Source organism: Lytechinus pictus, chromosome 12 (assembly GCF_037042905.1).
Source record: "Lytechinus pictus isolate F3 Inbred chromosome 12, Lp3.0, whole genome shotgun sequence".
In the NCBI taxonomy this organism is placed as follows: Eukaryota; Metazoa; Echinodermata; class Echinoidea; order Temnopleuroida; family Toxopneustidae; genus Lytechinus; species Lytechinus pictus.
This window is the reverse complement of record NC_087256.1, coordinates 26,456,038-26,481,828: the sequence shown is the minus strand read 5'-3', so window position 1 is coordinate 26,481,828 and position 25,791 is coordinate 26,456,038. Positions and strand designations below refer to the sequence as shown.

The following is a 25,791-nucleotide window of genomic DNA, read 5'->3' as shown; positions in this document are numbered from 1 at the left end:
CCTTGGAGACACAGTGCCACTAAAATTTATTTACACCCATTCATTTACTGCACTGCAATGCAACATTTCGAGATAAGCCAGTCCAAGCATAGGTATATCTACACCTAATAAACAAAATACTGTCGTGTTCCACACTGTGAACAAACTGTGGGTCACATGTGTTCTTTTCAAGCAGGAACAGAGAAACAAAGTCATAATACCAAAAGAAAAGGAGAAATGATTGGATGGGCAATTTCCGGGACAAAATACAACTTCTCTTCTTTTTTTGTCACCTTTTTAGCCCTCGAAATGCCTTTTATTGAGTAAAATAGTATCAAAATATACACAAGCAAACATTATTATACAATCAATATATATATGTATGAACTCACACATTAATAATACTTCACATTTCTCTCAAGTAAATAAAGAATGAATTGACATCCACTTAGTATTAAATTTCTCAAACAAACCCAATACAGAATTAATATATCTCTCACCTTCATAATACTGAATCTTTTTTTTTTCTTTGCATATGTTTTTTTTTTTTTTTCTTTCTTTACAAATTCTGTTCTCAAAGGACTAAGCAGTGCACAAACCAGGGAAAAAAAAATATCCATATCGCTAAATTTCATACATGGGAACCTCAGTAATACAAAAAAGAATCATGCAACAAACATGCGGTATCAATTTATCTTAATGATTTTTTTTTTCATTCGAAAAAATGAGGAAAATAGACACCCTTGTGTCTTAGTGTTTGTCCACAGTAGATGGTTGAACAAAAAACAATGAACATACAAGTGAAACCTTATTGACATAACAGTTGCAAAACATAAATCCTAATTCTAAATACATCCTTTACATCAGTATTAATAGTTTAAGAAGTGTACAGACATCCAAAGATAAGAAAAAATCAACGAGGGGCACATGAGCACATTGCTTTACGTCTCAACATCCAAGTACATCCAAGTAAGTAAAGATACATAGGCAGGCCAATATATCCCTTGACCCTAATCATGGCATTATGGTTTAGATTATCTCCCTAATAAAATGTGAAATGAACGACCTTTAGGTAAACACAGCTGTACACTTTGAAATGACATAGCTTTTTAATATGGTTTCAGTTGTCTACAAAGCTACGACATTAATTGATTTTAAGATTAACACAGGGCCGCGGATCCAGGGGTTTTAAAAGGGGTGGTGGGCACATATTCTGAGGAAAAATTTGACAAGCAAAAAAAAATAACAAAAAGGTCTTCACTTTCAAAAGGGGGGGGGGCACACTTCTATTTTAACAGCATTTTTACATTAAAAACTTTAATCGTGCCTTATAAAGGGGGGGGTTACGGGCTGGCTTTGCCCCCCCCCCTGGATCTGCCAGTGAATTAAAATTTATACTAATTATGTTGATTTGGTTTGAAGATAAGAACTTTAGAAATATCAGAAATGTTAGAAACAACCTAGTAGATCGGTCTCATCTGCATTATGAAATTCAATATAGAAATAGCGTGGACCTTGTGACATTGAAAAATTCAAAAAAAAATTCTTCTCTTTATTTCAATCTTTGAATGTACAATTTATTATCCACGACCACTAAGGGCTAGGCTACCCTCTTGCCTAGTGTCAAGATGACCATCCCCCTGGCCCTTTTTACGTGTAGTTCTCCCCCATTGCGCTATAACAAAAAAGGGCCTGAGAAAAAAAATGGCCTTGCCCTTAAAATATCGAAATTTCATGCCTAAAAATTGAACTATTTACCCATTCTTTTCTCAGAATTCCTATTTCACATTTTAAGGTTCGGTGTCTGGAACGGCTCAGAATTTTCTTGAGGCCTTGATGGCCTCTCAAAATTTTCTTACACTGAGAACAATGATGATTTCTTACATGACAAATAAAATCTTTCTCTTACAATGGAGGCAAAAGGAGGGTTTCTCTATCAGTATATGAGAGTTAAGACCATTAATGGAAAATCCATTCTCACAATGCGAGCAATGGTGAGGTTTTTCTTACGTACATATTCTGATATGGCAGGTAATAAAGTGTACTCTCATAGGGAATCTGGTCTCAAAATACAGGCAAAGATACGTGTGCGTTCCAAGATGTTGATTTATTTTACTTTCCACAGTTAATCCTTTCTCAAATGGGGAAAGGTGAAGAAGTTATCTCCTCATCTTATACGATGGATGATTGGGGTATGATATATTTTTTTCTGTTAATTGTAACATAGTGAGTACCTAGGCATAAAAAGCTTGACCACACTAGTATTCTTTTTCATTGTACGAACCTTTTTAATTTACGACTTAAATTTCATTGATCAAAGATATACTTTAATTAACTATTTTAGGGAACCCATACTAACAAGCTTTGCTTTCCAGTGGGTTTCCCTTTTTTCATTTCTGTATATTATATATTTGTGTTTTGCTTTACATTGTAACTTTTGTTAAATTTTGGAATGAAAAAGAATAAATGCAATCAATCAATCAATCAGTTGAACCTTATAGTGTGCATATCAAAAAAAGTTTACACTTTGAAAAAGCCCTGGGAATTAAAAAATATACAACATGTGGGTAGTTTTTTCGGTTCCATGACATTTGCTCCGGCGACAATTGCTCCGATGGAAGATTTGCACGTTAAGTCAACTATTTAATCTAACCTCCAAAACTAAATAAACCCTAATCATAATCTTTACACTCTTTTGAAACAAAAACTCTATTACAATCCCAACTCTAACCCCATTCCGTCTGAGATATCAAGACCGGAGCAAATGTCGCAGGAGCAAATGTTGTGTCACCAGTTTTTTCACATATAATATTGAGTTTGGGTCTCATCTATCCAATGAAAGTAAAAGGTTTGACAAAATCTTACACTTGAGTGAGCACTGCCCATTTTTGTAAAGCTCGCAGAAATCTGTTTGCCCAGAAATGCTCGTTTTCACGTTGAGTCAAGGGGAAGGGGCAAAATCAAACGTGTCCTGCAAAACATTTCTTATACATTTCCCTTGCATTTTTATTCAGTTGAAATAAAATGGATACATTCACGCAACAATTTGTAACAATTTTGCCACCCAAATTGAAATTTCAACACTTACTAAGCACAACCTTTACCCTTTTGTGCCAGCTGGATCTGAGGACATAACTGAATCTGAACAAAAATTTTATATCAGACATCACCAGCATTTTTCACTAAGTTTTTTTCATTTAAAGTGGGTTTACATTTCATTTTTCATTTAGTACTTGTTTCTCCACACTTTTTCCAAGCTTGACAATGATTAACAAATTGAAAATCAAGCCCAAGCCATTTCATGTAAATCACAGCTCAGTGTAAATCAAATATCGTCACGATGGCCTCGGTGTGTGGGGGAGTGGGGTGGGGTGCAATGCACTCTTTGAAGTGTTTTGGGCAAGGAAACAAGTTTGAAAAAGGTAAAAGATATCTACAAATCACTTGTACTAGGTAAATTCCACACGTTCTTCATGATTATGGCCTACTTTTATTCGCATAACTATTTCCAAGTTCTGCGCAAATAATTTTTCACTAACTTTTCAAAAGTAAATGGTGCTCACTCAGGCAGAAATATTTTTCGACTGTTATATTGTCATTTTGTTAAATGGATCTGTACCAATGTTAAAATGTGGAAAAATCTTCAGGATATTACAAATGTATAATTTTACAGGATTTTTTCTAAGAGTAAACTTTTTTTTGATACGCACTGTAGAAGCCCTGCTAAGAATCAATCACATGACTTTCCTGCATTGCGTTTCAAATTTAATTCAAATGTCTTTGCAGAAAACAATTTCTCATAATTTGGACAAGGATGGGATTTTACTTTAGCATTTGATATTAGATTTTTGAGCAATAAGACACTTTATATTGCTCTTCTTAGACAATCTCTTCTCACAAGGATAGCAATAATGAAGCCATTTTTCATGTATGTGTTCATATCAGAAAATGAAAGCTTTTGGGGAAACCCATTCTAACAATATCAACATATATTTTTTTAATCCAGAGTCAGGTGTCGTGATAAATTTCGAAAGATTTCTTTTGGGAGAAAATCTCTTCTCACAATGACAGCAAATAAAGGATAGAGTTTTTCTCCATTATGAGTTTTTATAAGAATGTTAAGCGAGTTCTCTATCGAAAAAAATGCCTTCTTACAATGAGAGGAAATATAGGGTTTTTTCTCCAGTATGTATTCTTGTATGAAGTATTAGATGGGCTTTTGGGGAAAATATCTTCTCACAGTGAGAGCAAGCACCAAGCTTTACTCCATTAAGTATTCTTAAATGTTCTGTAAGATTGGCCTTGTAAGATAATATCTTCTCACTATGAGTGCAAGCATCAGGCTTTACTCCATTAAGTATTCTTAAATGTTCTGTAAGATTGGCCTTGAAAGATAATATCTTCTCACTATGAGTGCAAGCATCAGGCTTTACTCCATTAAGTATTCTTAAATGTTCTGTAAGATTGGCCTTGAAAGATAATATCTTCTCACAATGAGAGCAAGCACCAAGCTTTACTCCATTAAGTATTCTTAAATGTTCTGTAAGATTGGCCTTGTAAGATAATATCTTCTCACAATGAGTGCAAGCATCAGGCTTTACTCCATTAAGTATTCTTAAATGTTCTGTAAGATTGGCCTTGAAAGATAATATCTTCTCACTATGGGTGCAAGCATCAGGCTTTACTCCATTAAGTATTCTTAAATGTTCTGTAAGATTGGCCTTGTAAGATAATATCTTCTCACAATGAGTGCAAGCATCAGGCTTTACTCCATTAAGTATTCTTAAATGTTCTGTAAGATTGGCCTTGAAAGATAATATCTTCTCACTATGGGTGCAAGCATCAGGCTTTACTCCATTAAGTATTCTTAAATGTTCTGTAAGATGGGCCTTGAAAGATAATATCTTCTCACTATGAGTGCAAGCATCAGGCTTTACTCCATTAAGTATTCTTAAATGTTCTGTAAGATTGGCCTTCTAAGATAATATCTTCTCACAATGAGTGCAAGCATCAGGCTTTACTCCATTAAGTATTCTTAAATGTTCTGTAAGATTGGCCTTGAAAGATAATATCTTCTCACTATGAGTGCAAGCATCAGGCTTTACTCCATTAAGTATTCTTAAATGTTCTGTAAGATTGGCCTTGAAAGATAATATCTTCTCACAATGAGAGCAAGCACCAAGCTTTACTCCATTAAGTATTCTTAAATGTTCTGTAAGATTGGCCTTGTAAGATAAAATCTTCTCACTATGAGAGCAAGCATCAGGCTTTACTCCATTAAGTATTCTTAAATGTTCTGTAAGATTGGCCTTGTAAGATAATATCTTCTCACAATGAGTGCAAGCATCAGGCTTTACTCCATTAAGTATTCTTAAATGTTCTGTAAGATTGGCCTTGAAAGATAATATCTTCTCACTATGAGTGCAAGCACCAGGCTTTACTCCATTAAGTATTCTTAAATGTTCTGTAAGATTGGCCTTGTAAGATAAAATCTTCTCACTATGAGAGCAAGCATCAGGCTTTACTCCATTAAGTATTCTTAAATGTTCTGTAAGATTGGCCTTGTAAGATAATATCTTCTCACTATGAGAGCAAGCATCAGGCTTTACTCCATTAGGTATTCTTAAATGTTCTGTAAGATTGGCCTTGTAAGATAATATCTTCTCACAATGAGTGCAAGCATCAGGCTTTACTCCATTAAGTATTCTTGAATGTTCTGTAAGATTGGCCTTGAAAGATAATATCTTCTCACTATGAGTGCAAGCATCAGGCTTTACTCCATTAAGTATTCTTAAATGTTCTGTAAGATTGGCCTTGTAAGATAAAATCTTCTCACTATGAGAGCAAGCATCAGGCTTTACTCCATTAAGTATTCTTAAATGTTCTGTAAGATTGGCCTTGTAAGATAATATCTTCTCACTATGAGAGCAAGCATCAGGCTTTACTCCATTAGGTATTCTTAAATGTTCTGTAAGATTGGCCTTGTAAGATAATATCTTCTCACAATGAGTGCAAGCATCAGGCTTTACTCCATTAAGTATTCTTAAATGTTCTGTAAGATTGGCCTTGAAAGATAATATCTTCTCACTATGAGTGCAAGCATCAGGCTTTACTCCATTAAGTATTCTTAAATGTTCTGTAAGATTGGCCTTGTAAGATAAAATCTTCTCACTATGAGAGCAAGCATCAGGCTTTACTCCATTAAGTATTCTTAAATGTTCTGTAAGATTGGCCTTGTAAGATAATATCTTCTCACAATGAGTGCAAGCATCAGGCTTTACTCCATTTAGTATTCTTAAATGTTCTGTAAGATTGGCCTTGTAAGATAATATCTTCTCACAATGAGTGCAAGCATCAGGCTTTACTCCATTAAGTATTCTTAAATGTTCTGTAAGATTGGCCTTGAAAGATAATATCTTCTCACAATAGCATAATCCTGATAGGACTTTTCTCCAGCATGCATTTTTACATGACAGGTTAATTTAATGTGCTTTATTTAATCAATGAGCATAATTAGTAATGAGATTTTAAAGAACAAAGCTTTTCTCAAGTATGTGTTCTTTCATGACGAGTAAGTTCAACCTTTCTAGAAAACCTCTTCTCACAATGAGAGCAAGCATAAGGCTTTTCTCCAATACGAGTTGTCATATGACGGGTAAGATTACTCTTTGTAGAATGTCTCTTCTCACAATGAGAGGAAGCATAAGGCTTTTCTCCAATATGTGCTCGTATGTGATGGGTAAGCTCAATCTTTGTACAAAATCTCTTCTTACAATGAGAACAAGCATGAGGCTTTTCTCCGGTATGTGTCCTTATATGAAAGGTAAAATGGGTCTTGTTACTGAATCTCTTCTGACAATAAGTGCAAACATAAGGCTTTTCTCAAGTATGTGTACTCATATGACAAGAGAGCTCTCTCTTTGTAGAAAATCTCCTCTTACAACGAGAGCATGCATGAGGCTTTTGTCCAGTATGTGTTGTCACATGACGGGTTAAGGTGCCTTTGTCACAAAATCTCTTCTCACAATGAGAGCATGCATAAGGTTTTTCTTTAGTATGTGTTACTATGTGAAGGGTAAGATTTCTCTTCTTAGAAAATCTCTTCTTGCAAAGAGAGCAAAAATAAGGCTTTTCTCCAATATGTGTTGTTTCATGACGGGTTAATTCACCCGTTGTAGGAAACCACTCCTCACAATGAGAGCAAGCATAAGGCTTTTCTCCAGTATGAGTTGTCATATGACGGGCAAGATCACCCTTTGTAGAGTGTCTCTTCTCACAATGAGAGCAAGCATAAGGCTTTTCTCCAGTATGTGTTCGTATATAACGGGTAAGCTCTGTCTTTGTACAAAATCTCTTCTTACAATGAGAGCAAGCATAAGGCTTTTCTCCAGAATGAGTTCTTAAATGGTCTTTTAGATAAGTACTGTAAGAATATCTTTTTTCACAATGAGGGCAAGCATATGGCTTTTCTCCAGTATGTCTTCTTATATGACGGGTAAGCTCACTTTTTGTAGAAAACCTCCTCTCACAATGAGAGCAAGCATATGGCTTTTCTCCAGTATGTGTTTTTATATGGCAGATAACATTGGTCTTGTTAGAAAACCTTTTCTCACAATAAGAGCAAGAATAAGGTTTTTCTCCAGTATGCGTTCTTATATGACAGGTTAATGAACTTTATCAGAAAATCTCTTCTCATAATGAGAGCAAGCATGAGGCTTTTCTCCGGTATGTGTCCTTATATGGAGGGTAAGATGGGCCTTCTTACTAAATCTCTTCTGACAATAAGTGCAAGCATGAGGCTTTTCTCCGGTATGTGCCCTCATATGAAAGGTAAAATGGTCTTGCTACTAAATCTCTTCTCACAATGAGAGCAATCATAAGGCTTTTCTCCAATATGAGTTGTCATATGACTGGTAAGATTACTCTTTGTAGAATGTCTCTTCTCACAATGAGAGCAAGCATAAGGCTTTTCGCCAGTATGTGTTCGTATATGATGAGTAAGCTCAATCTATGTACAAAATCTCTTCTTACAATGAGAGCAAGCATGAGGCTTTTCTCCAATATGTGTTTTTTCATGACGGGTTAATTCACCCTTTGTAGAAAACCTCTTCTCACAATGAGAGCAAGCATAAGGCTTTTCTCCAGTATGAGTTGTCATATGACGGGCAAGATTACCCTTTGTAGAATGTCTCTTCTCACAATGAGAGCAAGCATAAGGCTTTTCTCCAGTATGTGTTCGTATATGACGGGTAAGCTCTGACTTTGTACAAAATCTCTTCTTACAATGAGAGCAAGCAAAAGGCTTTTCTCCAGTATGAGTTCTTAAATGACCTGTAAGCTCACTTTTTGTAGAAAACCTCCTCTCGCAATGAGAGCAAGCATATGGCTTTTCTCCAGTATGTGTTCTGATATGGCAGATAACACTGGTCTTGTTAGAAAACCTTTTCTCACAATAAGGTTTTTCTCCAGTATGCGTTCTTATATGACAGGTTAATGATCTTTTATCAGAAAATCTCTTCTCACAATGAGAGCAAGCATATGGCTTTTCTCCAGTATGTCTTCTTATATGACCTGTAAGCTCACTTTTTGTAGAAAACCTCCTCTCGCAATGAGAGCAAGCATATGGCTTTTCTCCAGTATGTGTTCTTATATGGCAGATAACATTGGTCTTGTTAGAAAACCTTTTCTCACAATAAGAGCAAGAATAAGGTTTTTCTCCAGTATGCGTTCTTATATGACAGGTTAATGAGCTTTTATCATAAAATCTCTTCTCACAATGAGAGCAAGCATGAGGCTTTTCTCCAGTATGTGTCCTTATATGAAGGGTAAGATGGGCCTTGTTACTAAATCTCTTCTGACAATAAGTGCAAACATAAGGCTTTTCTCCAGTATGTGAAATCATATGACAAGAGAGCTCTCTCTTTGTAGAAAATCTCCTCTTACAACGAGAGCATGCATGAGGCTTTTGTCCAGTATGTGTTGTCACATGACGGGTTAAGGTGCTTTTGTCACGAAATCTCTTCTCACAATGAGAGCATGCATAAGGTTTTTCTTGAGTATGTGTTACTATGTGAAGGGTAAGATTTCTCTTCTTCGAAAATCTCTTCTCACAATGAGAGCAAGCATAAGGCTTTTCTCCAGTATGTGTTCGTATATGACGGGTAAGCTCAATCTTTGTACAAAATCTCTTCTTACAATGAGAGCAAGCATAAGGCTTTTCTCCAGAATGAGTTCTTAAATGGTCTTTTAGATAAGTACTGTAAGAATATTTTTTTTCACAATGAGGGCAAGCATATGGCTTTTCTCCAGTATGTCTTCTTATATGACGGGTAAGCTCACTTTTTGTAGAAAACCTCCTCTCACAATGAGAGCAAGCATATGGCTTTTCTCCAGTATGTGTTTTTATATGGCAGATAACATTGGTCTTGTTAGAAAACCTTTTCTCACAATAAGAGCAAGAATAAGGTTTTTCTCCAGTATGCATTCTTATATGACAGGTTAATGAACTTTATCAGAAAATCTCTTCTCACAATGAGAGCAAGCATTAGGCTTTTCTCCGGTATGTGTCCTTATATGGAGGGTAAGATGGGCCTTCTTACTAAATCTCTTCTGACAATAAGTGCAAGCATGAGGCTTTTCTCCGGTATGTGTCCTCATATGAAAGGTAAAATGGGTCTTGCTACTAAATCTCTTCTCACAATGAGAGCAATCATAAGGCTTTTCTCCAATATGAGTTGTCATATGACTGGTAAGATTACTCTTTGTAGAATGTCTCTTCTCACAATGAGAGCAAGCATAAGGCTTTTCGCCAGTATGTGTTCGTATATGACGAGTAAGCTCAATCTTTGTACAAAATCTCTTCTTACAATGAGAGCAAGCATGAGGCTTTTCTCCAATATGTGTTTTTTCATGACGGGTTAATTCACCCTTTGTAGAAAACCTCTTCTCACAATGAGAGCAAGCATAAGGCTTTTCTCCAGTATGAGTTGTCATATGACGGGCAAGATTACCCTTTGTAGAATGTCTCTTCTCACAATGAGAGCAAGCATAAGGCTTTTCTCCAGTATGTGTTCGTATATGACGGGTAAGCTCTGACTTTGTACAAAATCTCTTCTTACAATGAGAGCAAGCAAAAGGCTTTTCTCCAGTATGAGTTCTTAAATGACCTGTAAGCTCACTTTTTGTAGAAAACCTCCTCTCGCAATGAGAGCAAGCATATGGCTTTTCTCCAGTATGTGTTCTTATATGGCAGATAACACTGGTCTTGTTAGAAAACCTTTTCTCACAATAAGAGCAAGAATAAGGTTTTTCTCCAGTATGCGTTCTTATATGACAGGTTAATGATCTTTTATCAGAAAATCTCTTCTCACAATGAGAGCAAGCATATGGCTTTTCTCCAGTATGTCTTCTTATATGAACTGTAAGATCACTTTTTGTAGAAAACCTCCTCTCGCAATGAGAGCAAGCATATGGCTTTTCTCCAGTATGTGTTCTTATATGGCAGATAACATTGGTCTTGTTAGAAAACCTTTTCTCACAATAAGAGCAAGAATAAGGTTTTTCTCCAGTATGCGTTCTTATATGACAGGTTAATGAGCTTTTATCATAAAATCTCTTCTCACAATGAGAGCAAGCATGAGGCTTTTCTCCAGTATGTGTCCTTATATGAAGGGTAAGATGGGTCTTGTTACTAAATCTCTTCTGACAATAAGTGCAAACATAAGGCTTTTCTCCAGTATGTGAAATCATATGACAAGAGAGCTCTCTCTTTGTAGAAAATCTCCTCTTACAACGAGAGCATGCATGAGGCTTTTGTCCAGTATGTGTTGTCACATGACGGGTTAAGGTGCTTTTGTCACGAAATCTCTTCTCACAATGAGAGCATGCATAAGGTTTTTCTTGAGTATGTGTTACTATGTGAAGGGTAAGATTTCTCTTCTTCGAAAATCTCTTCTCACAATGAGAGCAAGCATAAGGCTTTTCTCCAGTATGTGTTCGTATATGACGGGTAAGCTCAATCTTTGTACAAAATCTCTTCTTACAATAAGTGCAAACATGAGGCTTTTCTCCAGAATGAGTTCTTAAATGGTCTTTTAGATAAGTACTGTAAGAATATCTTTTTTCACAATGAGGGCAAGCATATGGCTTTTCTCCAGTATGTCTTCTTATATGACGGGTAAGCTCACTTTTTGTAGAAAACCTCCTCTCACAATGAGAGCAAGCATATGGCTTTTCTCCAGTATGTGTTGTCACATGACGGGATAAGGTGCTTTTGTCACAAAATCTCTTCTCACAATGAGAGCATGCATAAGGTTTTTCTCCACTATGCGTTCTTAAATGAATGGTAAGATCACCCTTACAAGAAAATTTCTTCTCACAGTTAGAGCAATGATAAGGTTTTTTTCCTGCATGTGTTCTTATGGGACGGGTAAGATCTCTTTTTGTTAAGAATCTCTTCTTACAATGAGAGTGATAAGGCTTTTCTCCCGAATGTATTGTTATATGATTTGTAAGAAGTACCTTTCGGGCAAAACCCTTCTCACAATGAGAGCAAATATAAGGCTTGTCTCCATTTTCATGTATTCCCATATGGGTCATTAGATTATCATTACAATCAAAAATCTTATCACAATGGGGGCACTTAAAGCTCATATCTAGCTTTGTTCTAAGATTGCTAATAGATCCTTTTTCTCTAAAGCATGCTTTCAGATGTACGATTAAAGTGCTCTCATCTGTGAATATCTTACTGCATTGTAAACACCGATATGACTTCTCTCCACTGCATTCTGTTGCATTAGATTGTCTCTTGTCCTCTTCACTCTCAAAGTCTTTATCTGGGGAGGAAAAGAAGGGTATTTATCTTAAATGCCATTTTCACACTTTTCATCACAGTGTACATGTACATGTATTTAGTTACCTACTACTACGGTTTACAAATAAAGGAATCAATAGGGGGAACTAAACCTTGTAGACCTGATATCAGTCAACTATTAATCTTTCTAAATCCTTCCTCACTCCCCCTTCCCAAAGATTTCATATGACAGGAAAGCTCACTCTTTCTGTAAAATATCTTCTTACAATGAGGGCAAGCATGAGTCTTTTCTCCAGTGTGTGTTCTTATGTGAAGGCTAAAATAGATCTTTGTAGAAAATCTGTTCTCACAATGACACCAATCAGACGGATTCTGTCCGGCATGTGTTCTTATATGACATGAAAGATTTCACTCTTGAGAAAATCTCTTCTCACAGTAAGAGCAAGAATAAGATGTTGCTCCTGTATCTGTTCTAATAAAACGGGTATGTACAGTCTACATAGAAAATCATTTCTCATAATGATATCAAAGCATAAGGTTTTCCTCCAGTATGTGTCTTTAAATTTTTAGTAATATTTGTAAGGAATGCTCTTCTCACATTGAGATTAAGCGCAAGGTTTTTCTCCAGTAAACGTCCTTAAATATTGTGTAAGATTTCTCTTGAAAGGAAATTTTTTCACAATGAGAGCAAGCAAAAGGCTTTTTTCCAGTGTGTGTTTTTATATGACGGGTTTGCTGAAACTTCTGAGAAAATTTCTCCTCACAATGTGGACAAGCATATGGCTTTTCTCCTCTATGTGTTCTTAAATGGCAGAAAAATGACTCCTCACAGAATATCTCTTCTCACAATGAAAGCAAGCATAAGGCTTTTCTCCAGTATGTGTTTTTATATGATGGGTAAGTTGAATCTTCACAGAAAATTTCTTCTCACAATGTGAGCAATGATAAGGCTTTTTATCAGTATGTGTTCTCATTTGCATTGTAAGATGAGACTTTCTAGAAAACATCTTCTCACAGTGAGAACAATCATAAGGCTTTTCCCCTGTGTGTGTTCTTACATGACGGGTAAGACTACACTTGTCAGAAAATTTCTTCTCACAATAAGAGCAATGATAAGGCATTTTACCAGTATGTGTTCTCATATGCCTTGTACGATTAGACTTACTAGAAAACATCTTCTCACAGTGAGAACAATCATAAGGCTTTTCTCCTGTGTGTGTTCTCATATGACAAGTACGATCACACTTGTCAGAAAATTTCTTCTCATAATAAGAGCAACGATAAGGCTTCTTACCAGTATGTGTTCTCATATGCATTGTAAGATGAGACTTTATAGAAAATATCTTCTCACAGTGAGAACAATCATAAGGTTTTTCTCCTCTGTGTGTTCTTATATGGCGGGTAAGATTACTCTTCACAGAAAATCTCTTCTCACAATAAGAGCAATGATAAGGCTTTTCACCAGTATGCGTTCTCATATGCATTGTAAGACGAGACTTTCTAGAAAACATCTTCTCACAGTGAGAACAATCATAAGGCTTTTCTCCTGTGTGTGTCCTCATATGACGGGTAAGATCACACTTGTCAGAAAATTTCTTCTCACAATAAGAGCAATGATAAGGCTTCTTACCAGTATGCGTTCTCATATGCATTGTAAGATGAGACTTTATAGAAAATATATTTTCACAAAGAGAACAATCACAAGGTTTTTCTCCTGTGTGTGTTCTTATATGGCCGGTAAGATTACTCTTCACAGAAAATTTCTTCTCACAATAAGAGCAATGATAAGGCTTTTCACCAGTATGTGTTCTCATATGCATTGTAAGACGAGACTTTCTAGAAAATATCTTCTCACAGTGAGAACAATCATAAGGCTTTTCTCCTATGTGTGTTTTTATATGTGTAAGGAAGACCTTTTTGGCAAAACCCTTCTTACAATGAGGGCAAAGATAGGGTTTATCTCCATTTTCATGTATTCCCATATGGGTGATTAGATTATTATCACAATCAAAAATCTTATCACAATGGGGGCACTTAAAGCTCATATCTAACTTTGTTCTAAAACTGCTAACAATTCCCTCTTCTCTACAGCATGCTTTCTGATGTAGAATTAAAGTGCTCTCATCCGTGAATATCTTACTGCATTGTAAACCCCGATATGACTTCTTTCCACTGCATTCTGTTGCATTAGATTGTCTCTTGTCCTCTTCACTCTCAATCTCTTTATCTGGGGAGGAAAAAAATAGTATTCATTTTTAATGCCCCTCTCACACAATTTATTAGTGTGTATATAGTTACCTTTTATTATGGTTTACATTAAAGGAATTATCAGTGAAGGTAATAAAACCTTGAATACTTGATATCAACTTTTCCTCAATCAATCCTTCCTCACTTATCCCTAATATAACCAATGATGATATGGAAAAGATTGTTACTCGAAGGAACTCCTTTCTCACAACCAGAGCAATAGTGTTTTCTTTAGTTATGCTCAAGTTTAAGTATGTTTTAATGTGGTAACCTTCTTAACCCAAATAATTTTTGTTGTCAGATATCTCTATGTGTAAAGCTGGCACCATGTTGGCCCATGGTAACCAGAAACTTTAATCTTGGGCCACCATTATTTCAAAATGCTAAGTTGTGGTGGCTTGATGGATGCTGGCTACCAAAAGTGTTTTTATGATGCATATTTTCAATCCACATTTGCACTCATTTAACCAACTCGCCATGATGCAAAAAATAAAGAGAATAAGATGCCTGATTTTCTTTTAACTGCTATCCAAATATTTTGACCTTGTCATAGATTTTTTTCAAAGAATATTATTTACATAAATTGCATTCTAAATCAATCCCATCAGTTTATTTCACTACCTTTGTAGCAAATGCTTTAAAAAATGTTGTGGCAGACTAATGATTCTGCTGAAAGTACAACTTTAAAGGGATTCCACTCCAGGCTGAAAAGTGTGTGTCAAGAGAGATAGATGTGTGGAACAGTCTCCCCTGAAGATGTAGTTACTGCTTGTTCAGTGAATGCATTCAAGAATAAACTTGATAAGCATTGGGAGAAAATTGCCTTTGATTTTAGTGATTTTAGATTTTCGAGTGTTTTCATGGATTTTTTTTAGCTGTCCACGATACCCCTGCCACCCCTACCTGCCAACACAAGTAGTGATCTGTATAGATTTTGTCTGGAGGAGAGCAGCAATGGACATCTCTACTTTGATCGATAAACAGGCTTAGTCCCACACCACTGTTGGTGTAAAGATATCTGAATATAGACAAATTCAACAGGTAAAAAGCTGAAAATCCCTCTGAATCTGATGAAAATCAGCGAAGTTATTTAATTTCAAAAGTTCTGCACAACATTGCAAAGACAGTTACATCCCAACCCTCATGAATATGCAGTTGGTGGGCCGATGAAGGCATGATCTCCTACTTTCATTTCTGTATGTCATTATATGGGATCAAAATGATTTCCTTTTGTCATTGTGCATGTGAACGTGTCTGAACTTGTCTCTCATGCAACACAATATGTTTAAGAAATTATTGTCAGTAATTAATCAATTGAAGTAAACTTTGAATTGTCAAACTTAATTATTTCTTATCCAATTTCGATCAAATTTTCTGTTTGTCTGATTTAACTCTATATCTTCAAATTATGTAACTTCAGCTTCAAGCACCCCTTAAACTCTTTGATTGAATATAATATGGTCCAAATATGTAAACAATTTATAATTTTCTATCACTTTAAGCAGTCTCTCAGCATGAATTACCATTTAAGGGGTTGGGTAAGGCGTATGGGGCAAAATTTCTTTCACCTTTTGATAAAAAAAATCATATTTTTTGACAAAATGTGACAAAGTATTCAAAGATAAAATCACATTCCACCCCTCTTTTCTGTTCTTTTTCTTAATTTTTTTCTTGGTCATTAAAATTTTTGAGGGTCACGCATGGCACCCCATCTGAACACCAGTGATTAGTGTCGTGGATTGACTATATCCTTAATCTTAACTGATCATGCTCTGATCCAATGAAAATAACCGATATCCATTAGAAAAACCCACTAGTTATGAAATATTTGTTAAATGACCTGAAATTTATTTACGTGCTACATGACACTTGCTACCTTACACTCACATAACATGGTATCTGGGTGATGTTTCAAAATACTGTTAATGAGTTACAAATGACTCTACGAACATCTGGTCATTTTTTTATTGCCAGCTACATCATACAGTACAAAAAAATGGTCACCAGTCGTGTGTGACATCGTTCATAACTTACGAACATCTTTATGAATAATTCACCCACACCCTACCCGGGGAGGATGTGGAAAGTTGCACTAAAAATGAAAGTCAAAATGATAAACTTTATACTTTATATTTAAATATCTGATGACCTTTTATTGCCAGCTACATCATTTAGCACAGAAAAATGTTAACCAGTCAGCTTAAAGTCATTTGTAAATTATAAACAGCTTTATGAAACACCCCCTCCCATCTGAAGAGGATGTGAAACAATGCACTAAAAAGTAAGTCCAGTTGACAAGTTTTACGATTTTTATTTGCAATATCAACCACAAGGAATACATGTAATAAGCTGATAGTGATATGTAAACCTCTTTGGCTTCTTGAGCCATTGACATGAATGAACTGCAAACTAAAAATCCAAACTTTCAATGAGATGCAAATTTATTCTGGCTATATATCAGGTCACATAGAGGATTATGAGGACAACTTGAAAAAAAATTGTAATGTCTTATTCTGCAAGTTCTGATAGACACTTTCAAAATATCTCCAACTGAAAAAGCATCATTTAATTTCTTCAATAATGTGTTGTAACACATGTATGTTATTAAAGAGAAATTCCAATAGTTGCAGTAAACACTGATTTCATGAGAAAGTCTGTAAAACCAGGCTTAATTGTCAGTATATCATCGAGGATCTAGATCTGGTACAGTTACATAAACTGAACTTTGTGAAATCTTGAAATCTACGCTGAAAAATGTTCAGACTGAACTTCCCCAACACAGATAAGCGCACGTGGGACAGTGTATAATTATTGCTTTGAGCGTCGGGCCCGACGCTCTACCCGAATCCTGTGCTTATTTGCTGATTTCTCAGCAATTACACAATTTCTTCCAGAATCCTTTGGCACATGCGTTTTATTTATACAAACAGACACTTTGGTGGTCATTTCATTGGATTCTGTACGAACTCATTTTGATATCGTTACCAAAACTAGCATTTACCTTTAAATTCATATGGCTTTTTCTGTCACTTGTACATTTTCACTTTTTAAGCCTAATAGAGCCGGGGTATATTTAGTCTCGTCATTTCCCGAATGATCTTGGCTATGAATTGTGCTGTCACAACAAAAATGTTGCATTATGGTAGTAAATGATATTACATATGCGCACAAGTAGTTGAATTTCACTTCAATTTCATACAACCAAATTATACTCATTTATTCATGAAATCATACTTTTGCTCTCATTCACTACATAACTCTCCTATGTGTAAATATTATGTGAACTTTGCAGAAAACACATTTTGTATTGACTTTGTGCATGAAATTGGGTTAAAGCACTAAATGATATCCGGGGCAGTTTTAGTACAGGTACCAAATACATGTAGAACCTTCACACGACAAAAGGGCTGGTTAAAGGAGGGACCAATATGCCCCACCCCCCTCTGATCTGAGCCACCATTTGTGCGATTGCACCAAAATTTGGCATTTGCACCCCTTACTATTTGGAAAATCCCCAGTTAAGAACACCCCACCAGTTTAACACATTTCTATAGATTTGAAAGTGGGATATTTTGATAACTGATTATGCCCCATGCGAGCTGATGCTTTTGAATTGAACTCGCTGTCAGCTGCAATCCTCATCATCTTACGTAACAGAGTAAACAAATTCTTACGTTACTGCCTGAATAGAAATAGGAAGTAGGAAAATTTGTATTTACTTTGTTCTAACATGACCAAACGTCCAGAAAGTGCTCGTAATGTACATGTAGATGGAGACCCAAAACCAAACTTTCAAGGAAAATGACCCAGATTTAGCGCTCGCCAATAGCCCCTTTCTCTAGTGACGTTTCGTTGCGCACCGCATCACTTAGGCCCATACTCTGTCCTCATTTATCACAATAAGGTCGCTACTCTGACAGGGTGTCTCTCCTTGCAGTGCTTTTTGTTTTTTTGGGCTGGAAACAACCTCAAATGTGATAAAGAGTTCATTTTGTGGATTTGAAGTTTTAACATGGTATTTTTGCCATACAACATCATAAATTCCCATACAAACCAGTATATAATAAAATCCTAAATAATTATTTTATTATAATGAATATGCAAATTCATTCATGTGAAAAATTATGTCATACATGTATATAATAACAAGAAGACTGGGAGGGCTGAATCACATATCTCTTTAATATGTCGGACCCACAATTGCTCAAAATCGTGAATTTATGTACAAATCCACTGCAAATTGTGATTTTGGCCAAAATTTATAAAAATATCATTACTATTACTGATTAAACTAGATTCAGAGTTGCCAACAAATTTTTATCAAAGCAATAAAACATTTATAAGCACAAAAAGAGAAACATATAAGAAATTTTCAAAACAACCAAAATTAATAAAATTGGGATTATAATGATTTGGGAGAGGAACCTTTGTTCAAAATCTTACAGAGTCTGTGAAAAACAATACCTATCTGTGTGCCTTATTTAAATAATAAGAGCAAATCTTTTATTTCATACATATATAAGCATAATTAGTAATGAGATTTTTCAAGCATAAAGCTTTCCTCTAGTATGTGTTCTTTCATAATGGGTCAGTTCAGTGACTTTTCTCCAGTATGTGTACTCACATGATGGATTAATGTCCTTCTCTCAGAAAATCTTTTCTCTCAATAAAAGCAAAGAATAAGGCTTTTTTCCAGTATTAGTTCTTAGGTGAAGGATAAGACTGGTCTTTCTACAACATCTCCTCTCACAATGAGAGCAAGAATAAGGCTTTTTTCCAGTATAAGTTCTTATGTGGTGTGTAAGAGTGCTTTTGGAAATGAATCCTTTCAGACATTGAGTGCATTTATAAGGCTTTTTTCCAGTCTGTGTTCTTATGTGAAGGATAAGACTGGTCTTTCTACAACTTCCTCTCACAATGACAGCAAGAATAAGGCTTTTTTCCAGTATAAGTTCTTTTGTGAAGGATAAGATTGGTCTTTGTACAAAATCTCTTCTCACAATGCTCAAAATGAGAGCAAATATAAGGTTTTTCTCAAGTATGTGTTCTAATGTGGCGTGTAAGAGCACTTTTGGAAATAAATCCTTTCAGATATTGAGTGCATTTATAAGGCTTTTCATTTGTATGTGTTCTCAAATGACAGGTAAGAGTCCCCTTTTCAGAAAATCGACTTACACTTGGAACATTTATACGGCTTTTCTCCAGTATGTATTTTTATATGACGGGAGGGATTATTACGTTTAAGTTAGGTATTAAGTTTTGAATCCCCCACCTACTGCTATCATATAAAGCAAACAGAATTGAAATCAGACTTGAAATGACAACGAAGCATTTTGAAATTAAGGACGGACAATAGATGACAGACGACACACCACGTCATAAGTTCATCTGGCCCTTCCAGCCATAGAGCTAACAATCACAAGGCTTTTCTCCTGTGTGTGTTCTTATATGATGGGTAAGACTCCTCTTCTCAGAAAATTTCTTCTCACAATAAGAGCAATGATAAGGCCTTTCTCCTGTATGTGTTCTCATATGCATTGTAAGACAAGACTTTCTAGAAAATATCTTCTCACAGTGAGAACAATCATAAGGCTTTTCTCCTGTGTGTGTTCTTATATGACGGGTAAGATTACTCTTCTGAGAAAATTTCTTCTCACAATAAGAGCAATGATAAGGCTTTTCATCAGTATGTGTTCTCATATGCATTGTAAGATGAGACTTTCTAGAAAACATCTTCTCACAGTGAGAACAATCATAAGGTTTTTCTCCTGTGTGTGTCCTCATATGACGGGTAAGATCACACTTGTCAGAAAATTTCTTCTCGCAATAAGAGCAATGATAAGGCTTTTCACCAGTATGTGTTCTCATATGCAATGTTAGATGAGACTTTCTAGAAAATATCTTCTCACAGTGAGAACAATCATAAGGCTTTTCTCCTGTGTGTGTTCTTATATGATGTATAAGAAAGACCTTTTTGGCAAAACCCTTCTTACAATGAGGGCAAAGATAAGGTTCATCTCCATTTTCATGTATTCCCATATGGGTCATTAGATTATTATCATAATCAAAAATCTTATCACAATGGGGGCACTTAAAGCTCATATCTAACTTTGTTCTAAAACTGCTAACAATTCCCTCTTCTCTACAGCATGCTTTCCGATGTAGAATTAAAGTGCTCTCATCCGTGAATATCTTACTGCATTGTAAACACCGATATGACTTTTCTCCACTGCATTCTGTTGCATTAGATTGTCTCTTGTCCTCTTCACTCTCAATCTCTTTATCTGGGGAGAAAAAAAAGTATTCATCTTTAATGCCCCTCTCACACAATTTATCAGTGTGTTTATAGTTACCTTTTATTATGGTTTACATTAAAAGAATTATCAGTGAAGGTAATGAAACCTTAAAACCTCAATCAATCCTCACTTTCTCACTTACCCCCAAATAACCTGTGATGATATGGAAAAGATTGTTACTCGAAAGAACTCCTTTCTCACAACCAGAGCAATAGTTTTCTTTAGTTATGCTCAAGTTAAAGTATGTTCTCATGTGGCAACCTTAAATTTTAACCCAAATAATTTTTGTTGTCAGATATCTTTATGTGTAAAGCTGGCACCATGTTGGCCCATGGTAACCAGAAACTTTAATCTTGAGCCACCATTATTTCAAAATGCTAAGTTTTGTCTTTTGTATGTAATGTGTTTCTCGCATTATTTACCACATTGTATAATGCAGTTACCTAGACAATTGACAGGTTTTTCATTACCGGAATTATCAGTGAAGGTAATCAATCCTTGTAGATCTGATATCAGTCATCTATCAATTTTCCTAAATCCTTACTCTATTACCCCCTATGATAAATTCATGATGATATGTAAAAGGTTGTTACTTGAAGGAACTCCTTAGTCAAGATCGGAGCAATAGTGCTTTCTTCAGTTATGTTCTTATATGGTTATCTTTTTAACCCTAATAAGACATGGGGGCTGATTCAACACCAACCATTTTTTTCATCTTATATCTTAATATGTAAAATACTGGCACTACGTTTGGCCCCCTGAACACTTTGTAATATTTTTCCAGTCCAATTATGGTTAATACTCAAATTTCTTAAAGAAAAATCAATGTTCAACAATGCTTTAGAGATCAATTTTTCGAGCAAACTCTAACAATGAGAGCAAATTTAAGTTTTGTTATGTGTTCTCATATGACATTTCAGAGAACGTTTCTGAGAAAATTTCTTCTCACAATGAGAACAATGATAAGGCTTTTCTTTAGTATGTGTTCTAATATGAGTGATAAGTTTACATTTCACAGAAAATTGCTTTTCACAATGAGAGCAAACGTAAGGTTTTTCTCCAGTATGTGTTCTTATGTGGCGTGTAAGAGCGCTTTTGGAAATAAATCCTTTCAGACATTGAGTGCATTTATAAGGCTTTTCATTTGTATGCGTTCTCAAATGACAGGTAAGAGTCCCCTTCTCTGAAAATCTTTTCTTACACTTGGAGCATTTATAAGGCTTTTCTCCAGTATGAATTCTTATATGACGGGAGAGATTATTACGTTCGGCAAATCTTTTGTTACAATGAGAGCAAGCATATGGCTTTTCTCCAGTGTGTGTTCTCATATGAGAAGCAAGGTTGCCAATATTAGAAAATCTCTTCTCACAATGAGAGCAAGCAAAAGGCTTTTCTCTGGTATGTACCCTCATATGACGGGTCAGCAGACTCTTTGTAGAAAACCTCTTCTTACAATCGGGGCAACAATGAGGTTTTTCTCCGATATGTGCTTTTATATGTTCTGTAAGATATCTCTTCGTAGAAAATTCTTTCAGGCAATGAGAGCAGTGGTTAGGCTTTTTTCCAGTATGTAATCTGCTATGACGGAGGAAATTGCTTTGGACAGAAAATTCTTTCTGGCAATGAGAGCAGTGATAAGGCTTTTCTCCTGTATGTATTCTTATATGACAGGTAAGGTCTTTCTTTGCAGAAAACCCTTTGTTACAATAAGAGCAGAGGTAAGGCTTTTTTCCACTTTGTAATCTGCTATGACGGATGAAGTTGCTTTTGGTAGGAAATGCCTCATCACAATAAAAGGAATGAGAAGGCTTTTCTCCTGTATGTGTTCTTCCCTGCTGGTCAAGTTTGCCTTTAACAGAAAATCCCTTCTTACAGTGAGAGCAAGGATGCAACTTCACTGCACTGTGTGTTCCCACATGGGTCATTAGATTATCATCACAATCATGAATCTTATCACAATGGAGGCACTTAAAGCTCATATCTAGCTTTGTTCGAAGATTGCTAACAGATCCTTCTTCTCCAAAACATGCTTTCAGATGTACAATTAAAGTGCTCTCATCCGTGAATATCTTACTGCATTGTAAACACCGATATGACTTCTCTCCACTGCATTGTGTCATGTTACATTGTCTCTTGTCCTCTTCACTCTCAAACTCTTTATCTAGAAGAAAAATAAAATAGTATTCATCTTGAATGCCTTTCTCACACTATTTATCAGTGTTTATATATATAGTTACCTACTACTATGGTTTACATTACAGGTGGGTGTTTCATAAAGCTATTCGTAACTTTACGAACAACTTTACGCACGACTGGAACATGTTCTTAGGTCATAAACCAATTACATAGGAATATCACATAGCACAAGAAAGGATCACCAGTTGTGCGTAAAGTCATTCATATCTTACGAACAGCTTTATGAAACACCCACCGGGAATTATCAATGGAGGGAATTAAACCGTGTAGATCAACTATTAATCTTTCTAAATCCTTCCTCACTCCCCTTTCCCGAGGTTCATATATGACAGGAAAGCTCAATCTTTCTATAAAATATCTTCTCACAATGAGGGCAAGCATGAGACTTTTCTCCAGTCTGTGTTCTTATGTGAAGGCTAAAATTAATCTTTGGAGAAAATCTGTTCTCACAATGACACCAAACGAGACAGATTCTCTCCAGCATGTGTTCTTATATGAAGGGAAAGATTTCACTCTTGAGAAAATCTCTTCTCACAGTGAGAGCAAGCATTAGGTCTTCTTAGAAAATCATTTCTCATATTAGCATTAGGTTTTCCTCCAGTATGTGTCCTTAAATGTTCTTTTAGATTTGTTTGTAACAGGGCTGCCAACTCTCACGCACTTCACCTGATTCTCACGCTGAACACCGAAAATAGAGAGAAAAAAGTCTATTAGCCTATATCGGATATTCAATAAAATTATAACACGGCCAGGCAAAAGTTTCAAAGTTTTTAACCACACAAGCGCAAAGCTAAACCATCAATGCAAATTGGTTTCGGTTTGCCGCGCAAAGACAAAATATTGAGTTGCGATTGGCTTTCTGTATTCCACGTGTGAGAGCTGGTGACGCCGAAATTTTACTATGAAGCAGGGTTTTTGTGCGAGGCCATGCCATGGCGATAGCCTGCAGGCCCTGCCGGCACGGCGCTCTGAATACATGATAGCCACACATGCGCATTTGTGTGTGTGTTGATACATACACTAGGTTTCTTTCGTAGCTTTATTTTAATTGAGCCAAACAGAAACTGATAATTTATTCATGATGATAGTTTTAGCCTTCTTCCTCTGTTTTCTTTCTATCTTTCTTTCCTTCTTTCTTTTCAATCTTTCTTTCTTTCTTCTTTCCTTCTTTCTTTCCTTCATTCATTCCTTCCTTCCTTCATTCATTCCTTCCTTTCCTTGTCTTTCTTTGTTTTTCCTCCTTTCATCTATTCTTTTACCTTTTCTTTCTTTTTTATATTGCTTGCTTGCTTGCTTCCTGCTTTATTTCTTTCCTTCATTCTTTTTTCCTTAAGGGAGCAGCAGATTATCACAAAATTGTAAAAGCTCCCTACACACCATCCCCCCCCCCTCAGGTGCTCTGCGCCCTCGGGCTTGGTCGCTTCACTCCCTCGCAATGTCTCACTCCAAACTCTTCTCAAAAGTTGGCAGCCCTGTTGTAAGGAAATCTCTTCTCACATTGAGATTAAGCACAAGGTTTTTCTCCAATATGTGTTTTTATATGACGGGTTAGCTGATTATTCTCAGAAAATTTCTTCTCACAATGTGGGCAAGCATATGGATTTTCTCCAGTATGTGTTCTTATATGACGGGTAAGATTACCCTTCACAGAAAATATATTCTCACAGTAAGTACAATCATAAGGCTTTTCTCCTGTGTGTGTTCTTATATGACGGGTATGATTACTCTTCTCAGAAAATTTCTTCTCACAATAAGAGCAATGATAAGGCTTTTCATCAGTATGTGTTCTCATATGCATTATAAGACAAGACTTTCTAAAAAATATCTTCTCACAATGAGAACAATCAGAAGGCTTTTCTCCTATGTGTGTTCTTATATGGCGGGTAGTCTCACTCTTCACAGAAAATATCTTCTCACAGTAAGTACAATCATGAGGCTTTTCTCCTGTGTGTGTTCTTATATGACGGGTAAGATTACTCTTCTCAGAAAATTTCTTCTCACAATAAGAGCAATGATAAGGCTTTTCATCAGTATGTGTTCTCATATGCATTATAAGACAAGACTTTCTAAAAAATATCTTCTCACAATGAGAACAATCAGAAGGCTTTTCTCATATGTGTGTTTTTATATGGTGGGTAATCTGACTCTTCCCAGAAAATCTCTTCTCACATATAGAGCAAGCATAAGGCCTTTCTCCTGTATGTGGCCTTATATGACGGGTAAGATTACACTTGTCAGAAAATTTCTTCTCACAATAAGAGCAATGATAAGGCTTTTCACCAGTATGTCTTCTCATATGCATTATAAGACAAGACTTTCTAAAAAATATCTTCTCACAATGAGAACAATCAGAAGGCTTTTCTCCTATGTGTGTTTTTATATGGTGGGTAATATTCTAGAAAATATCTTCTCACAGTACCCATCTAGCCCCTGGGTCGAGTGTGAATTAACGCCTTGCCAAAGGACGCCAGACCGCGGTGGAATTCGAACACACGACCATCTGTTTACAAGGCGAGAGTCAGAACCACTACACCACAGCTCCTCCACTTTGTATTACACCTGATGAATTATGATAGAATTAGGAAGTATAACTTGGCATATGAATATAATAGTATATTGTGGCAATATATGAAGATCAGTATGAACCCGAACCCTTTTGAGCCGACATGCAATTAGAAAGTTCATCATGACCTGATGATTCACTGTCCGATCTTCTTGCACTAAAACCCGGCTCACACTTCTGCGTTTTGGACTTGGCTTCGGTTGTGTATTGCGTGACTGCAGACAATCCAACCAAGGGCGGCAACACAATGCAATGAAAAGAGCTAATAAAAGGTCGATACACAGACTAATGCAGAGACCTTGTAGGTTTACTCACGCTGTAGTTTAATTTTTTCCCCAAATATCTGCAATTAAACACAATTAAAATTATAGCGAGCAAGGATGTCTCAGGATGAGCAATAAACAACAGCAAGCCGCTCCAACAGACCAACGCAGTGTTACCGCTCAAATTACATTTTTGCCTCCGACGAAGATTCTGCTAGGATCGAAAGCTTAGGCCCCTTTTTGATTTTCCAAATTACATAGATTTACATTGCTTTGAATGGCTTTACTTCATGCAACTCTAACTCTGTATAACAACTCATATGCAGAAGAGTGATTGCATAATATTTGCTGTTGAATACTGCTTTCGGTTAATGCAGCAATATGCAGCTTAAAGAGCCAAGCTTAGAATCTCCTATGTCTTACAAAGATGCAATA

At 36.0% G+C, this 25,791-nt stretch overlaps 6 protein-coding genes across 10 annotated transcripts in view; all 6 read right to left on the bottom strand.

The window, feature by feature from the left end:
• Positions 1–4,130: 4,130 nt before the first annotated feature.
• On the bottom strand, positions 4,131–7,523 carry LOC135156080 (zinc finger protein Xfin-like). Its single transcript, XM_064107205.1, has 5 exons — positions 7,485–7,523; positions 6,934–7,359; positions 6,562–6,831; positions 5,060–6,380; positions 4,131–4,855 (listed from the first exon to the last, which is right to left on the bottom strand). Exons 1-5 carry the CDS (start codon positions 7,521–7,523, stop codon positions 4,131–4,133), a joined length of 2,781 nt encoding a protein of 926 aa, XP_063963275.1.
• A 120-nt stretch (positions 7,524–7,643) lies between these two features.
• Positions 7,644–9,463, bottom strand: LOC135156129 (zinc finger protein 268-like). Its single transcript, XM_064107541.1, is given in 2 exon segments — positions 7,644–7,822; positions 7,825–9,463. Coding segments are annotated over 2 exon segments (1,818 nt in total).
• A 14-nt stretch (positions 9,464–9,477) lies between these two features.
• The window catches only part of LOC129272641 (zinc finger protein 271-like), a 29,503-nt gene continuing 13,189 nt past the window's right edge, over positions 9,478–25,791 (bottom strand). For 3 of the 5 annotated variants that reach the window (XM_064107536.1, XM_064107537.1, XM_064107540.1), the window contains 4 exons: positions 22,409–22,495; positions 20,236–20,322; positions 13,932–14,018; positions 9,478–11,813 (listed from right to left, as the gene is read on the bottom strand). In XM_064107536.1, coding sequence (XP_063963606.1) covers positions 9,478–11,813; positions 13,932–14,018; positions 20,236–20,322; positions 22,409–22,495 — 2,597 coding nt within the window. The remainder of the gene's footprint in view (positions 11,814–13,931; positions 14,019–20,235; positions 20,323–22,408; positions 22,496–25,791) is intronic. The other 2 variants (XM_064107539.1, XM_064107538.1) reach the window with 2 other exon arrangements.
• Positions 11,807–14,028, bottom strand: LOC129272340 (zinc finger protein 84-like). The gene has a single exon (XM_054909493.2). It carries the CDS (start codon positions 13,834–13,836, stop codon positions 12,595–12,597), a length of 1,242 nt encoding a protein of 413 aa, XP_054765468.2. The 5' UTR covers positions 13,837–14,028; the 3' UTR covers positions 11,807–12,594.
• On the bottom strand, positions 16,318–20,404 carry LOC135156131 (gastrula zinc finger protein XlCGF71.1-like). The gene has a single exon (XM_064107543.1). It carries the CDS (start codon positions 20,138–20,140, stop codon positions 19,448–19,450), a length of 693 nt encoding a protein of 230 aa, XP_063963613.1. The 5' UTR covers positions 20,141–20,404; the 3' UTR covers positions 16,318–19,447.
• LOC135156130 (zinc finger protein 84-like) lies at positions 23,677–25,723 on the bottom strand. The gene has a single exon (XM_064107542.1). The coding sequence runs from the start codon at positions 24,578–24,580 to the stop codon at positions 24,035–24,037; it is 546 nt and encodes a 181-aa protein (XP_063963612.1). The 5' UTR covers positions 24,581–25,723; the 3' UTR covers positions 23,677–24,034.

Excerpts from the sequence above, each read along its gene's own strand:
- LOC135156080 (XM_064107205.1), bottom strand. The coding sequence starts at position 7,523 with ATGCTTGCTCTCATTGTGAGAGGAGGTTTTCTACAAAAA. Across the intron at positions 6,381-6,561 it reads AGAAGAGGTTTTCTAGAAAG|GCCAATCTTACAGAACATTT; the intron begins GTTGAACTTACT and ends TTATCTTTCAAG. Across the intron at positions 4,856-5,059 it reads GCCTGATGCTTGCACTCATA|AACATTTAAGAATACTTAAT; the intron begins GTGAGAAGATAT and ends CCCATCTTACAG.
- LOC129272340 (XM_054909493.2), bottom strand. The coding sequence starts at position 13,836 with ATGAGCTTTAAGTGCCCCCATTGTGATAAGATTTTTGATTGTGATAAT.
- LOC135156131 (XM_064107543.1), bottom strand. The coding sequence starts at position 20,140 with ATGAGCTTTAAGTGCCCCCATTGTGATAAGATTTTTGATTATGATAAT.
- LOC135156130 (XM_064107542.1), bottom strand. The coding sequence starts at position 24,580 with ATGCATATGAGAACACATACTGATGAAAAGCCTTATCATTGCTCTTAT.